This window comes from Pipra filicauda, unplaced genomic scaffold (assembly GCF_003945595.2).
Source record: "Pipra filicauda isolate LSUMZ 115617 unplaced genomic scaffold, ASM394559v2 scaffold64_size3178608_pilon, whole genome shotgun sequence".
In the NCBI taxonomy this organism is placed as follows: Eukaryota; Metazoa; Chordata; class Aves; order Passeriformes; family Pipridae; genus Pipra; species Pipra filicauda.
Window position 1 is genome coordinate 1,233,546 of NW_024104809.1, and position 17,186 is coordinate 1,250,731.

Consider the following 17,186-nt stretch of genomic DNA (forward strand, 5'->3'; position numbering starts at 1 on the left):
TTAATTACACCACCTCTTGTTGTACACATTGTTACACAGAAGTGCCACGCACGCTGGGCAGTGTCTGGGCTTGGACACTCAAACCTTATAGATTCAGAAGGCTGCAGGCAACATGAAGAGGCAGGTTCCTGAAGGGCACAAAATGAAATAACCACATATGAGATTCTGCTGTCTCAAGAAGGGGGACCATATCTCCTACATATAAGTGCAGAAAAGGAGGGCACCCTCACACCTGTATGCAGCATTTGTATCCTTTTTTTTTTTTTTTTTTTTGTGCATAGCTACAGAGCCACAAGGAAGGTACTGACAAGCAGTCCAGGAATTCAGCTGCTGCTTGGCTGTGCAGGACTTGGGAGCTGGAGGGCGAAAGTGATGCATGGAAATTAAGTTAATTTTAAACCGCAGGCAAGAGAAGAGACTTGCTAGCAGTTACTTAAGAGAAGCTGCTGACTGTTTAAATACCATCAAGAAGATTAATGTCGACCCACAGAACCACTGAAAAATTAGGGCTGAAAGGGACCTTGAAAGGTCAGACCAGTCCATCCCACTAACCGAAGCAGGATCACCTAAACCTCGGACATCCCTGACAGATGTTGCTTAACTTGATCTTAAAGCTCTCTGCTCCCCAGGCAGTCTATTCTTTATTATCCCTGTCATTAGAAAGTTTTTCCTAACATCTAAATTGAGCCTTTCCTGCTGTGACTTAAGCCTTCTTTTTTCTTTCTTTTTTTTTTCCTCTCCTCCATCACAGACAAGGAGCAACGATTATGTCCTTTTATGTGCCTAAAGACTTCAGTTCTCTCTTCCTTAGGGTTAGAGAATTCAGTTCTTTCAGACTTCCCTGGTAGGTAATGGTTTCTCCACTTCCGCTTGCTCTCCCTGCTCTCTACTGGGCTGGATCCAATTACGCCACATCTACCCTCAACTTATTTTCCATCACCTCAACACCATGACATAGCTGACTTGCATTCAGCTTTTGATCCTTTTTCTGAAGAATTGCTACTTAACCCATCACTCCCTCCTCTGTACTCTGGGAGTTCATATTGTTGCTCAAGTGTGCGACCTTCCACTTTTTCCTTATTCAGCTGCCTCCTGTTTCTTCCAGACCATTTCCCCAATTTGCCCACATACTTTTTAAATCTAATCCTGCTTTTAAATCCAATCCTGCCCAACACTACAGCTATGGTTTTATTTCATGTGTAAAATATGAAGTCCTTATGTTTATCCTTTATAACAAAAGAAACAAAAATAATTATGCCAAACTGAATCGGATGTAAGGTGAAACCCCACTCAAAATCCACCTTTCATCTGAACAAGAAGGTGCTGGCAATGGTGCCCTGGGTGACGTTATTCAGGTGGGTTTGTACCTCTTTCTGGAAGTGTTCAAGGCCAGGCTGGATGGGGCTTTGAGCAGCTTGCTCTAGTGGAAGGTGTCCCTGCCCACTGCAGGGGGGTTGGAGATAGATGATCTTTAAGGTCCTTTCCAGCCCAAGCCATTCTATGATTCTACTGGAGCATGTTTTCCCAGGTGGCTTCAAGCAGCAAACACCAAACTACTCTGACAGCCACATGACATGACATTACTGCAGTCACACCTGTGCTGCCTCTCCCCTCCACCTAAAACCTCCTTTTTGTGTTCCTGTGCCTCTGTCCCAGATGTCCTTGTCCCACGTGCCCCCACCTTCCCCTTCACTCTCACCTCCCCACTGCCCATTACCCAGGCCCTCTCTGCCAGTGGGAAATGCCCACTGGGACATTTTCAGGACAAGGGCTTGGGGGAGCGCCGCGGGACCGACAAAAAAAAAAAAAAAAAAAAAAAAAGGAAAAGAGGGCGATAAAAAATATTTCCTATTTTTGAGATGTCCCTGATTTTGCGGCCCCCGGCCCCGGGCAGCGCGGCCCGCGGCTGCCCCCTGGCGGGGCGGGCCTGGCCCGGCCCCGCCCGCCCCTCGCTGGGTTCGGGGACACCGGCACAGGTCCGACCCCAGACACCCGCACAGGGCTGACCCCAGACACCGGCACAGGGCTGACCCCAGACACCGGCACAGGGCTGACCCCAGACACCCGCACAGGTCCGACCCCAGACACCGGCACAGGGCTGACCCCAGACACCCGCACAGGGCCGACCCCAGACACCGGCACAGGGCCGACCCCACGGGGAAACAAAATGGGAGCAAGCTCGTCTAGAGGGTTAACATCAAGCCATGAAGGCTCTGGTCCATATGAGAGAGGAACAAGCTAAAATAACAGATCCAATCCCGCCGTGTGCTTGCAGAGGGAAGGCTTTCTTCCAAACCACCACCTTTTAGGGGGTCTGGAAAGAACACATTTTGCACAATCACTTCCACATCCCTGGAGAGTGCTGCTCTCGGTGCCTTCAAGGCTTTATCCCAGATCTGTTCCACACAGGAGCCTCCCTCTCTGCACCCTTGCTTCAGGCTGCCTGTCTTGTGTCTGTACCTGCTCCACTCTGCACTCTGTGGCTCCCAGATAAGGCCTTTTCTCTGTTTCCTCCTAAAGGCTCTCCTCAGCCAGGGAAAGGAGGTGACTAGACTCTTTTGACTGTATTTAAACAGGTATACTTTTCTAGTAAGTCTGCCCCTGCTAGCTTTCATGACTTGCCATGGTCAGGAACAATGGCTGCTCACCATGGTTGAAGATGTCACCCCTGTACAGGGGACAGAGGTTTTGCTAGCCTGCCTAGTGGTTAATGCAACCGATGTAGTTGAGAGGAATGATGGGAACATGGATTATCCCATGAGGTTGCTAGATCAGGGAGAAGCAGAGAAGGTCAGGCTATCCCTTAGCATCCACCCACCCCTACCTTTTTGCCTGTCTGTTCTGCAAGTGAGGGCATTTCCTCACCCCTGTCATGGTCACAAGGTAGGAAAAGGGAAACACAATAAAACAAGCCCATGTCACACCACAGCAGATGTGCAAGAGACAGAATGTAGAACTACGTTTGCTCTCCTGATAAAGTGATATCTACCTCAGTGCCATACAGACTACTCTCCATGCTGCTGCACTCAGGCTCTGAGAAGCATTTTGGGCTTACACATTAATCAAAACAGGCTGATCTCAGCTCATTTCTAGTTTTACCTAAACTACTCCACTCAGCAAGTGTCCAAGAGCACCTCATGCCCCTGGGCCCACACTGTGCCCATCTTGCCAGCAAGCGCACCTGTGGCTTGGCTGCCATTCCCTAAAGCCTGCAAGGAGCCCACCTGCCTGATATGGATGTGCCTCCCAGCAGCACCAGCAATTAGTACATACAGGAGAGGACCTGGGCAGGCAGGCTGCATCCCTCCTAATTGACTGAAGGAAGAGGAGCACTTGAACTTGCTCCAAAAGGAAGCACAAGCTCCAGCTTCCCCACATTCATTTACTTGCAGAGCTTGCCCAAACCTGCAAGTGGCATCAGCTTGCAGACAGGCAGTTTGGAGGAAGCAGTCAGGCCAGCGCAAGTCAGCTGGAGGTATTGACCCTCCTGGCAGTTTGGATGCAGACCTTAGTTAGGCTCAGCTTAAACATGTCTTTCTTCCCTTCTACTTTATCTAGAAGAACTGGCCCTCCCTAGACCTTATTTTCTTTAGCATGACTCATTCCAGCTACAAGTCCATTGTATCCTTCAACACCGCGAAACTAATCAAAGCAAACTCCATTTAGGCCCTACATCCCTTCCATATAGGCAATTCCTGGGGAGAAATACACATACTATCAAATATCTCATTTCTGGTTTTAACACACAAAAAAATCTACTAAAACATTCTTTATTTGTCATATACATTGCAACAGTCTAGTTCACCTTAGGGCAAAGCTTAAAGCCAATACAAAGAGAAGAATCTTTCAAGAAAAACCATCTGCTCCTCAGGTGATGATGGCATTGAGATATAGTAGCGACACACACCAGGAAGCTCTGGTGCCAAAGGATGATAGTGCACAGACAAAAACCAAATCAAGCTTCCTAAATCAGGTCTGCTTCCTAAAGCCTGGCAGCCATCACTGTAGTGTTACATGCATCAAAGCAGTGAGCTTTAAGTGCTGTTTAGTGAGTTATGAGGAAGGAGCACTTGCAAAATGCATGGTGATGTGATCACATAACTGAGAGCTCCACTTTCCAACCCTCTCAGGAATGGGGGTTTAGGTTAAAAGTTTCCCTGTACTCATTACATTGGGTGAAGCCTGCTCAGCAATGAATGCAAACAGTGCCACGGAACAATGGCAACTGCAGGTGCAAAGAAGAAAATGCTAGAGACGTGATAGTGCTTCAACATTTATTTTCCTCAAAGAAATATAAAAAGAATCAAAACAGTTCCAAAACCCACAAAGCTTTAGAATACTTCACAATACAGAAATACTAACTGTGCTCCCTGCTTAGACTGACTAGCAGGGAGGTCTTCTAATCAGGCCTTTATGTCAATAGGTGCATAAAGCTGTTTCATTTATTTCAGGTACAGAACAAGTGACAGGAGAAATGTATGGTATAGTTATTGCAGTTTGGATTAAGCCCAGGAAGTTCTTCTGGGAGGGATGCTTTGCTGCTGACAGGAAGCCGCATTCATCAGGTACTGCTCACAGCGAGTACAGATGTCTGCAGTCAGCCAGTCTGCCATGGCCCCTGTGTAACAGCACAGAGGCCGTGCTAGGCAACGTGGCTCCAAAATAACGGGTACACTGGAGAGGGAGAGGGAAAAACAAAAGCAGGAAAGCTGACCCAGGTTTCTATTAGAGGGCATGGTGCTCTTCCACCCTTCCCCCCAGGCTGCTAAGTGATTTAGGTAACTGCATGAGTTCAAAAGAGCCATCAGCACCACTTAGGAAGGCTACTAAGCACCAGAACACTTTCATTTACTGACACTTTATCGTCAGTATGTCAAAGGGCTAATGACTATGTCTGATTCAAGGTTGTGGCTGCATCCTCGTGCAGCAGGATTTTTTTTTGCCATCCTGAAGTATGACAGCAATGCAGCCTCTCAGACCTCTTCTACAGCACCTGCATTGTAAGACAGACCAAACCACTGCCTGCCCCACGCAATTAACTTCAGTAGTGAACACTACCCCTGCTTTTTGGCAACTGACGTACAAGCCTTTGAACCAGAAACTGCTGTGACTTTATTCTGGCTACATTAAAGAATGGTTTCAGAGAAGAAAGAAAAAAAAAGACACCAGTTCCTCCAGTAGAACACTTAACTGTTTTGGGAAGATGAGAACATAGAGAAGAGATAATGTGTGTTTTCAGTCTTAGATATTGCACTTATACACACATGGTCTGTCTTTTCCACTCAGAACTGTCAAAAGCTCTCTTTGGAATAGTTCATTTTCTGGGGACAAAAAGGAAAGGGTGTCTGTATATGTGTGGAGGGAAAATGAGAAACCATTTATGGCATTGCTCTTCAGTCAGTTATGCTTAAGACAATTAGCCATATTTGATTTGTAGGTATAAAGGGGCTATGCCTGGGTTGTAGTGACAGACCTCCAGCTGTGGGGGATAGAATGTAACGCAGTCTGGAAATTCTTATACAATTGAAGCTGTTGCAAAGGACTTTCCATGTCTGGGCTAATGCGGACACTTCTAAATCCACATCAGAAACCTAATAGTTAGAAAGGAAAATCTACTTCAGAGCACCTTCACATCCTCCCTTTTGGTCATCTAAAATCCACAATACTTCCAGAGAACTATACACCAGTTAGACCAGGGACTAAACCAGTCATTCAGCAGAACATTTAGCTGACCAACCTACTACTACATACTGCTGTCTGCATGTTTGTAGATTTGCATAAGTAACTGGTAACATCTTTCAAGGTAAAACCAGAACATCCCTGTCCCAGCTTACCCAAAATACTGCCCATGCTCTATTTCATGTAGCAACTCTGAGCTCTTCTGCTCTTCAGTAGCTGGGTCGTCCTCTCTGGAGAGTCTCAAAAGTTTTAGGAAGTGAAGTGGAAGATGTACACACGTTCGGAAGGGCATCGACATCTAGAATCACAACACAAGTCACCTGAGTTCTCCGGGAAACACATCCTCCTGCTTAGCAGGAGAATTTGCATGGCATGCAATTGATTTATTAGTGCACTTAAAAGGTAGACATTAATGCAGTGAACTTTCTGACCCTTGTATAAATAGATCACAGTGTAATCCCAACCACTTTACACAGGATGAAAGAGGAACCAGAGTTGTTTTAGCTGAGTATGACAAGAGATGTCTGCAGCACCCTTGCTGCTTTTGCACCTCATAATATTCCCTCTTCTGTTTTCTTAGAAACAAGGTAGAGGGTAGATTTGAGGTATCAGTGGGATGAAGGAAAGCTTCCTATGACTAGGTGAGGCATTGGGAAAACAGAAAATGTAAAAAACTCATATGCTGTTGTACAGACTAGACTTGCCTTGATGCAGCAGTCACAGCAGACAACACTGAAAGAAAAAGTTCCCAGCATTATCATTTGAGTAAAGCTCAGCAGATACTAATATGGCAGCTAAAGGTGACTTTCCCAAGTAAGTCAGAACTTGTGATTGTGGCAGAATTGCTTGATGGCAAAGTAAGAAAGCTTAGAACTCCCCCATTCAGTTTGCCAGCTCTCCTATTTATGGTTGTTTAATTCATCTGAAATGTGTCAGCATCCATAGCTTCAAGGCTTTCTCTGCAAATCCTCATTAAAATTCACCCAGCACTACCACCAGACAGTTGCTCAATTTCCAGTGGTTGTTTACTTGCTGCTTGTAATCAATTCAGTGCTTTACCACTGCTTCAAATAGATTTAAGTGAGCCTTAATGAGCCTGAAGTATCTCTCTCCCTCTTCCATGAACAGAAAGTTTCTGACAACTAAGTGGATACAAGTAGGTCCAACTCCTTCCCCAGTCACAAGGTCTGGAGTTCTTTTCAGTCCTCAACAGAAGATTCTGGTGAAGACCCTCTCCCAGAACCTCTTCAAGCCCTTGTCTGAAGTTAAATCCAATCTTTAGAGCAAAATTCAGAGTGATCTCAGAGAAATTGAATTTAATACTGGCACAGTAAATTTGGTTATTGCTAGCTTAATACTAAGAATTAAAACTGAGATACCACTTCAGAGACAAACTTTTCCACACCCTCTGCAGCTGTAGACACTTCAGCCTGGCTTGTGCAGTAAGACAAAACTGAAGGGCTCAGCAACCTGTTCCTATCCAGTACTACAAGTCTTTGAATACTGGGTATTTTCAGCACTATTCTTTCACTCTTTTCTCCCTCCTCATTCACCCCTTTTGTACCAGCTCACCTGCTGCAGAGGTAACAGTTGTAAGGCCACTTAAGAAACATCTGCTTATGGCAGCTGAAACAGATCTGTGGAAAGGAAAGTTATTTGTGAATGCAAAAGGGAAATATCTTTGTACCAACAGTATCCACTGCCTGTCAAAGAGCAAGCATATAAACCAACCTTCTAAAGGCTTTAGATCCATATACAATAACAGAGGTCAAATAAAGGATAGCAAAGACACAGGAATTAAAAGCTAAAAAGGCAAAAAAAATTCTTACTTGTAGGCCAGTGTTTTTATGATGCAGAGGTTTGGGGCAGCTGCCAGACAACAGGAGTTTAAAAAAAGGCTCTGGAGCAAACAATAGCTGTATTGTGTAAGAGTGTAACAGTAGCTAGTTAAGAGAGAGGGAAGAAGAGAGACATTCTTTGAGGTAGACTGCAGCAATCCCAAAGAGATTAAATCAGGGCAAATTTGAATTCAATCCTGAAGCAAAAAATGAGTCATAAGGAAGCTGATGAGTCGCTTGAACTTTATAAGAAAGAGCACATTCATACACAGCTGGCAGTCAGAAGTGATATTATCTTGAGAAGTAGAGCTTGAGAAAGCTAAAAAAACTTCAGCAGCAAGAACACAAAGGGGATAAGAGCCATTTTTGAATAGGCATAGAACAGGCAAGTTAAAGCAAGGTCGGTAAGGTGAGATAAAAACAAGAATTCAGTCTCAGGAGCATCAGACAGACTGTGGAAGTAGCATAGCTTTGCTATTAGAACCCTTTGACTCTGTCTGTACTGCTAAATAAATGAGGGCAAGAAGCTGACCCATAAGCCCAGTAGCACAGACTTCCTCACATCTGTGTTGCAAAGGGCTTGTACTCAGGACATCTGTTCTGAAGGGGCTGGCTGCAACACCCCCTCTAAAGGAGACTCAGTGAGTAAGGCAGTAGTCAAGAAATGTGAACAGCCAACAGTCCTGTGCTGCAGGTCATTCTCTGTCCCTCTCATCTCCCCGACCTTTGTGTCCGCTCAGCAAGGTGGTTTGAGTTAGGTCAACTCGGGTATGGGAGCCTCAGTTTCACTCTTTAGCAGTACCAAATCCCAACTATTTACTTCAGGATTTCAGAACTCACCCACAGTCACAGCAGTCAGCTCTCCTAGCATGGAAATCACAGACAAGAAGTAAAAAGCAAAGGTTGGGTTACTTTCTAAGTAATTTACAGAGTTTAAACTGGATTAAAAGCCATCACTGCACAAGTACTAAAAACTGTTTCCAGCCTAGGGCCAAACTCGGATCAGCTGTTATGAACAGGATAAGTTGAGGCAAAGGGCACCTCAGCAGTTCGGCACTGAGGGTCATGAAACCAGACAGCTTTTGAAAAACGAAGGATAGCACAAAGACAAGAAGAGGAAACATACCTTTGCTCTTAGAAAGACACCATCACCACCTCTTTGGAAGAAGTCTTTCAGCACCATCTCTGAATATCTGGTTCCAATCAGCTCAGCAATGGTTGGTGATGGCCACTTGGTAGGAAAGAGACAGTCCTGTTGAAAGGCAGAAGTTAAGCATTGGAGAAGGCTGAAGAAAGCAGCTATCTGGGGAGGTTATCCTCAAAACTGGGTCCCAAAGGCTGAGGAGCATTTGTCTCCAAAACCCAGTTTTGCCTGTGATGGGGAATATCGGTTGACTGTTTGATGATGCTAGCAGAGAAAATACTACAGGGGGTTTAGTGATTGCTACAGTTTTCAAGCAGGTTCCTGACACCTCATAAAGGAAGCAGATCCATTGGTCACCACAGCAGCTAATACCATCTCCAGAGCCAGTCTTCTGGGAATTTTACCCTTTGGAACAGACCACAGAACAGATGCCACCCTGGCCCCTCCTGAGTACAAGATCCCTTTCCACAGCACAGCACTGTCTTGCCTTCTCTTTCCCAGGAATCACTGGCCCCACACACATGGCAACTATAGCTTGGTGGTCTACCAGGAGAGACCTGGGGAACCCAACCTACCTGCATCCCCCAGCCCACTGCTGAACAAAGAGGTCTCAGAGTCCTCAGGTCAATTTAGAGACTTGCCAAGGTCAGGCAGAGAGAGATGCAGAAGGAAAGAAGGAAGCAAGGGCACAGCACACCTTGTCAGGGCAGAACAGGGCAAGGTCATAATTCAGAAAGTTGCACAGAAGCACACAAACCCCAGCATTTCTCTCACTACCATCATGCAGAGCCTGATGACTTCAGTACTGCATACATGATATATTTAGAAGTCACCAATGCTGTGCTATCTACAGTTTGTCAACTGCTTGTTCCCTTTACTGCAGCTTAAGGGACACTTGTGAACATATTAGAATCTAGAAAGAATGAGGGGAGATGGAGAAAGCAGGACAGTCCTACTGTCAACTACAGTCTGCTTGAGGAAGTCTTGATGGACATTTTCAAGTAATACAGAGGTATTTTTTTCTTCTTGTATGAGAAACAACTATTTCATATCATTCAAACTGGGAAGGCACTGCAAGGACACTGCAGCATCCAGTCCTCTCTTAAGCTGTCTCCAGTGAGAGAATAATATACCAACTTCAGATCAGTATACAATATGTCCCAAGATAAAAACCACAGAGCATGCTTAGTGCTTACATGAGGATCAAGGTGCAAGCTCTAGTCATTACAAGATCTATTAGACCAGGGCTGCTTGCTGACATGTTGGACTTACAAGTTTCTTGCTTTGAAGGCCTGTCTCTAAAGATTTGGACCTTCTTCTGTAAGGAGGCAGTTGCTGTTGGCCAGTATTCAGGAAACTCTTGGGTTTAATGTCTCCTAGTGTGGGTGGACATGGGGGACACAGGGAATTTGCAGTGAGACCTGGATAGGAAGAGAGAGTTTTAGGGTGCAGAAAACTAACTGGCAGCTTTTAAGTATTCACCCCAAAAAACACTCAAGAGCACTACACTGTCCTCTGAAGGTTGCAAGGCTTATGTCTCTCCTCCTCCACCCCATCTGCTCAGATCACAAAAAGCAGAGGTTACAGTAATTATGCTTGTCAGTAGGCAGTGATGAGGCTTCATTAGCACCACTTAGTTTAATGAAATCAAGTGGTGCTCTTTCTACTTGAATATTCAAAACATTCATTTAGCTTTTACTGCAAATTCCAGTTAGGCCTTTGGGGACATGGTATCATTGTTTTGAAGCTGCAGGAACTACACAGGCTTTAGTCAACTGCAGAGAAATGGTTTTCTAAGGGCACCTCCCCAGACTCATTACTTAGTGTTAGAGCTCTTCTTGTAAAGTAACTCCAAGTGATCAGAGTGAAAAGAAAGTGTACAGTGAGCCCAATCTAAGGCTTTGGGAACCCAGTAGGCCACTGACTGTACTTTGTCACCTGGTTTGGACATGCAGCTGGAAGTACACTGACCTGTGCTGTTGTAGGATACTAGCGATGACCTGCTGGAGGAAAGGCAGGTGCTGTCAGGCAGCTTGAGAGTGGTTTCCTGTAGATCAGAGGACAGGATGTTCATAAGCTGCAAGCGAGACACTAAACCCACTTCAGCAGAAGTACTGCTGCTAAAAAAAAAGGGATACCCAGGACTGACCAGAAATGTTCAGGCTCACTCAAAAGTGAAGCAAAGAAAGAAATCAACGGAGTACATTTAGGAACTTTCTATTACTTCTTGGAACATAAAGTTAACCCTCCTCTGCACTCCACAACCAGGAAGCTCCAGCCAAGTTCGTGAAATTTCCAATTCATCTGCTCTCTCTCTCCCAAGTTCAATGTGGATACTAATACGAAAGTTTCATCTGTTCAGGAACCAACTTTGCAAAATCTTCCCTAAGCAACCCATGGAGTACATTGGAACCATATTCTTGGCTCCAGTTGACACACAGCAACATTGGAGAACAGTTCAAGAGACTATGACCAACCCAACTCGCTAACCCAACTCAAACCCAGTGCTGTATCTCAACAGCATTGTTTCTACCTTCTCTAGAAATGCAGAAAACAAATTTGATTATATTAGTCTCCATATGAAGGTCCTTCTAGTTTAGCAGTAATACATCAACTACAGGGTTCTCGAATGCTGAACATTCCTCCAAGTAGCACAGATGGGGGCAAATATAGCTGAGATTTTCTGCTTTTATTAATTCATATCCGCTTTCCTCAGTTAAGCAACTGCATTTCAGACAGAAATATTTACAGAAAACAGATTCCTGTTTGTATGCCAGAGCATCTGTGCTAGACATGATGTTTTAGGGCTTAAATTCTGTTCCACAGAATTTCTGAATATGCTCAGACTGAATCCCAGAACCAAGTAAGTCAAGCTTTTCATGATCGTGCCAGGAGTAAAAGAACCCAAAGACATCGTGGTTTATTGAGGAGTGGTGCTCCCAAAATAACTCCATAGACAGAAGAGTGGGAATTTACCAATCAAGTTGCTTCTTAAAAATAAGTAATTAAGTTTTTCTTTCCATGAGCTCACATACCATGTGAAACCAAAATACATCAATACCCCTAGCATCAAATGCCTCACTGTAAGATTGGTCAGACTCCCATGCATATTAAAACTTCTGCAGGGTCTAGTTTTAAGAGACCAGAGCAGGCCTTGGTTCTATAAAATCATAGACTATCCTGAGCTGAAAGGTACCCACAAGAAAAGTCCAACTCTTAGACCAGCACAGGACCATCCCAAGAATCACACTCTTGTCCAAACACTTCTTGAACTCTGTCAGGCTTGGTGCTGTGACCACTTCTCTGGGGAGCCTGTTCCAGTGACCAACCACCCTCTGGGTGAAAGACATTTTCCTATTATCTAACCTAAACCTCCACTGACACAGCTTCAGGCCAGTTCCTCAGGTCCTAGCACTGGTCAGAGAGAAGGGATTGTATACGCTGTACCTAATAGGCTGTAGTCATGCCACAAACAGAACTGTCTGAATATGATATGTGCTTCTGTAGAGAAAAGAACTTCAGTGAACCCAACAGTACCACATTTGTTCACTTTTGAGACAAGATTTCCTACACTAGGATTTGTACCTGACCTTCCAGGCTATGTGTGTATTTGCAGCTCTAATGCCTCCCCATAGTCCTTTCACTTAAAGCCTTACCTGAACTCCTGGTCCCAGCTGCTGTGTTTTAGTGTTGACAACTTTAAACTCAGTACTGGCATCTTGGAGAGTTAAAAAACTGTCACTTGGAGAGTTCAAGGCTGTATTTGGTGTCAAAAGCATTTCTGCAGGGGAGAGGGAGAACAAAAACCCCCATACGCACAGACTAAATGAGATATTGTGCTGGGACAAGAAAATTACAAATTTGATACCTACAGATCAGAATTTGAGATTAGGCCAGACTTTGTCATGATGGTTACATAAACTTTTAGTGTTAGGTGATGGTCAAAATTCTGCCCTCTCACTTAGTGGACAATTTTGAACATCCATAAAAAAATGGGTAAGTTGAACCATCTTTTGAGTCTTAATAAGCCACAGACAGATTTTCTAGAAATAACTATTCTTATGCCAAACCACCTCTAACACAAAATTTGCATTGCCACCCCCTTTGCATTATAAATGTTATTGAAAAAATAAATGGGCTTTCATTTCAAAGGCCAGCCACTATTTTGGAGCAGGTACCTTTGGGCCTGCTCCCTTTTTCCTGTGCTGCTGCTGACTGAAGCTTCTGTGGTTGTTTTATTTCTACCATGGACCGTTCATGCCAGCTGGTCTCACATGGCACACACTCTTTCAGCTGCCTCTCCAACACCTGCAGGCAAAGCACAGCACCACAAAGAGCCAGTGGATAGAGCAAGGAGACCAGTGGTGACAGAAAAATCCATCAGCAATGGCACTGTTTTACAAGTGCCTGTCACTCAAGAGGGCACTGGGCCCTGCACATGAGACACCCTCCAGCACTGGGCATAGTAGAATACTTTGGTGACTCTCAAATTTGAAATTGAGAACTTCAGAAGTTCTTTCAGGACCACAAAATATTCCAAATGAAAGAAGCAGTGGAAGAAGTAGGGAGACTGATCATCTTTCTCCTATGAAGATGTCAACTCCCATTTTCCTAGGCCCCGGTTTTGGCAGGAGGATCTGCTCAAGAAGTTAATATATCCCCCTCCCAAACACAAACCAGTAGCTAAGGCATTACCTCTATGTTCCTTGAAGCTGTTCTGTCACTCCAGAATTACCTTTTTTTGCTATCATCACATGCAGCACCAGGTCACCTACCAGCTTTAGAGGAGGCTTGGGAGCAGCTACATCAACTTCGGGGTCCTTGTGTTTTTGCTCAACAATCACCTGAAAGAGGAAAAACGATGCTTAATAAATAGTTCTTTTTCTACAATAGTTCCTTCCTGGCAAGCTAGAGGCAATCAGAAGTGCTGCACAGTCCTTAGAGGTTTCCAGCCCTAGCAGCTCATGAACTGCTCATGAAGCTGCTGGAAAACACTGTACTCAGATTTTGACGTCAGGAGTGATCCTGATAAGCACCATCGTCACATCCTCTTCAACAGCGAGAACTCAGCTCCAGGGAGGAGAGCAATTGAACAGGTTAACAGAACTGCAACAAAAACTGCAGCAGCAGGCAGCTGTATGCATAAGCTAGAGTCTCAGAGACTGGCTTACAGCCCTACATAAACTAGGAACAATAGCAAGATAGAATTGCAGGGCACATATTCATGTGAGGCATCAAGCCCTGTGCTAGCTGCATAGGGGACAACTGACAAAAAAGTCAATTGTACATGCATGTCTTTAGCTGCCTTGTTCACGTATTCTTATTTTGAGGTTATGGTGCCTGTGTGTACAACTTCAGAACATGTGGGAGTGCAGGTAGAACAACACTACAGCTTCCCACACTAGCTGTGCTTTCATTCATTTGCAAATTAGACCACTGTTTGCTAGAGAAGCTTTAAAATAGCTTTGCAGATGGGGAAATCCTAGTTTAAGAGCCTTCACAAAGACCTGTGCACTCTGCTTTCTTTGAGCATTTCTGTCTACTACTCTTCAAACATGTTTGTGCTTCTCCTCAAAAAGAAAAGTGGGGGGGGGTTGTTGTTTTTTGTTTTGTTTTTTTAAAAGAAGAAAAAAAAGAGAAAATCAAGTCCCAGATCATCCTGCCACCTTGAGTTATGGTTCTGTACTGCACAGTGCACTGATATACAGTACATTGCGAGGAACACAAATAGTTATGATGCACTGTCTCCTTTACACCACTATTCATTTATACATCAATAAAGATATTATCTCCAAAGAAATGACATAGCCTTACCGGGAGGCTGGAACCACAGTCAAGCCAAGCAAGAGCTGGGGCTTTATGGAGGTGCATGGTTTAGCTGAAGCTTATAAACCTGCTGCACTCCAGCAGCACCAACAAAGAGGAAAAAAAGCTGATGTCTAGTGTGGTAGGCAAAGTTTTCACTTTTTGTAATACTGGTTTTTATTACAAGAAGAGTTGTGTCTCATCTTCTGCCAAGACGTCTGTTTGCAAAGCATGCCAATGCCACAAAGCCTTATGCCAATGTTTTAGATCTGCTCATCATTCCCAGATCAAGCTGCAGCAAGCAAAGAGTATCTCAAGCCTTTAGAGACACCCCAGACATTCTTGTATCTGGTCATCTTCACCAACCAAGTGGTGAAATTGGAAGTCACTGCCACTTGAGTCAGAACAGCAGCTGCCCCTGGGAGGGCCTTAACTTTTTTTACCCTGACTAAACTCCTGCAGTAGCTCAAGTACACTGCCTAGAGGCCTCTGCCTGAGACTGAGCAAAGGATTGTCTCAAAACTGCTTTTGCATACACCCAGAACATCTGGGGCATCTGGGAAGGCAAGGAAACTAGTAAGAGATGCTGCCAAGCATAGCTCAGCTTAAGGAGCCTGGGAGGACATAAGTGTCCAAGGTGGAAAGCACAAGCAGGCAAGAGTCTGTTCCATGAAACTGTTGTGTGCAGGGCAGCATAACTGCTCCAGGGAAAGGAGTGGCTGACCCCTGGAGGGAGAAGAGGTTTACTATTCAGCTTCATGAAACTGTGACTACTGCTGACTTAAAAGTTACTGGAAATGAAGCACTTGGGTAGAAAAATAGGGTGATCTAATGTTGAGTTGCAACTGAGAGGGATACCCAGACACTTCTGGACTTCGAAGTGCCCTTGAGAAAGACAAGCTTTTGGAGAAGACGTCTCAACACATACTGCTTGGACATGAAGTAGAGCAGATGTTTTCCAAGTCACTCACCTTCCGTAGGGTGTATCTCTTGTGCTGAATATCATCCAAAAGCAATTCAAAGGGAGAGCGGATCCGTTCTTTTGGAGGCACACAGCGCTGTGGTCGCTCACTGGCCTTGCGCAGCCTCACGCCAGCCTGCAGTTCTCTGATGACACTGGGCCACAGGGATGCCTCGGAGAAACCAGGAAGGGCCAAGTCAATAGCTGGCTAGAACACACTGAGCAGCATCCCCTCCCTCCACGTAACAGGGCACACGTAGAAACTGAAGTTATTCAGAAACACACAGTTGTGTCCTTAATACCCACTTCTACTCAGTTTCAGAGCAGGGTACAGTACCAGAGCAGAGAATTGCTTCTCTTTGCAGAGAATAATTTACAATGAGGAAACTAGGAGCTGGCTCACCAGGCTCATTCCCAAATTTTGTCATTAACTTTATGAATGTACTTCAGCAAAACACAGCTTTTGCTGCCAGGTAGCAAGACACATTTTCTTTCTGCAAGCACTGGCACTGCAGGTACCAGTGTTTTCACATTATTGAATCCTAGGAAACATTGGGAATGAAATCCCAAATCTCACCATTAAAATCCTCTAAATTTTCAGAAAACAAGGGTTGAAGTGTCCACAAACAAAAGAGGAAGACAAGTGGGAAGGGATCTCATACTTCACAGAAGCATACATTATCAGTCTCAGCCTGCAGACACAAGCTAAAAACTGACATCTGCTCATCCTCTTCCTGCTTTAGTATCTCAGGATGCTCAGGCATGCAGTATAACCCAACAAAAACAGGATAAAAAATAATCAACTCAATAGCACGTTTAGACAACATTGTAATGGAAGTGCTAAATCAACAGCTTATCTGGATCCCAATGGCAAATTAAGTAAGAGCAAGTGATTGTATTATAAACAGTGAAAGGGAAGCAAAACATTTCAGAAAACTGCCTCAAAACAAAGTTTCTGACTTAGACTCCTCTCCCTTTTCCACTTACAGCATCTTCTCTCAACTTATCCCTTCAGATATCTTGGTGTAATATCAGAAGAGTCTTATACAAGCTCTGACTGATGGCTGCCTTCAAGGAGAGAGATTTTTTGTTGTATTGTTTTAGCCTGGCTTTGGTACAGTCATACCTCAACTCCAGAGAACTAGAATTATCAAAGAGTGGCCGCATACAAGCCATACCTCCTAGGCTATATTTAATACTGTGTGGGAGAACACGCAAAAGTCTCCGGGCAAACCCATCAGTACTAGAGACTTTTGAAATAGCCCTTTTTTTTTTTTTACTTTTGAAATAGCATCAAGATGTTTGCACTTTATAGAGTTGTATTTCACATGGTTATAGCACTTGACTGAAAAACATGACCTGAAGAGAGATTTCTGTACTGTAATATTGCCACATTAGTTTTGGGACAAGAATTGTCTTCAACTGTCCATTTCAGAGCAACTTGCACACCCAAAACATTTTTCAGATGTTGGTGACATCATCATCACTCATACATTTCTTTCCCTACTGACTGGATCATTGCAATTATTCTACTTGGGCCATCCCATGTAGTGTTAAATACCACCTAAACTTCCCACACCTGTGCAATACAACACGAAAATGCTACAACACCGTAAATCCATTGCATTAAGTTCAACAGATGAGCAGTAAGACAGCTGTGTTTCTAACAGGTCTCATCTGCTTAGATTTCAAGGTGAATATCAACTTGTAACGTGTACAGATAAGCTCTGCTGAAACTGTACAACCCTGCATGCTGTCA

At 44.4% G+C, this 17,186-nt stretch overlaps 1 protein-coding gene across 4 annotated transcripts in view; it reads right to left on the reverse strand.

Annotated features, from left to right (window-relative positions):
* LOC113991334 (protein spire homolog 1-like) overlaps positions 1-17,186 on the reverse strand; it is a 22,764-nt gene continuing 5,578 nt past the window's right edge. For 3 of the 4 annotated variants that reach the window (XM_039388433.1, XM_039388432.1, XM_039388431.1), the window contains 11 exons: positions 15,438-15,599; positions 13,437-13,505; positions 12,840-12,969; positions 12,318-12,442; positions 10,633-10,708; positions 9,934-10,082; positions 8,644-8,769; positions 7,252-7,316; positions 6,384-6,411; positions 5,835-5,977; positions 4,270-4,674 (listed from right to left, as the gene is read on the reverse strand). In XM_039388433.1, the coding sequence (XP_039244367.1) occupies positions 4,503-4,674; positions 5,835-5,977; positions 6,384-6,411; positions 7,252-7,316; positions 8,644-8,769; positions 9,934-10,082; positions 10,633-10,708; positions 12,318-12,442; positions 12,840-12,969; positions 13,437-13,505; positions 15,438-15,599 (1,245 nt within the window). In that variant the 3' untranslated portion in view covers positions 4,270-4,502. Of the gene's footprint in view, positions 129-4,269; positions 4,675-5,834; positions 5,978-6,383; positions 6,412-7,251; positions 7,317-8,643; positions 8,770-9,933; positions 10,083-10,632; positions 10,709-12,317; positions 12,443-12,839; positions 12,970-13,436; positions 13,506-15,437; positions 15,600-17,186 lie in introns of those variants that run through there. The other variant, XM_039388434.1, reaches the window with a different exon arrangement.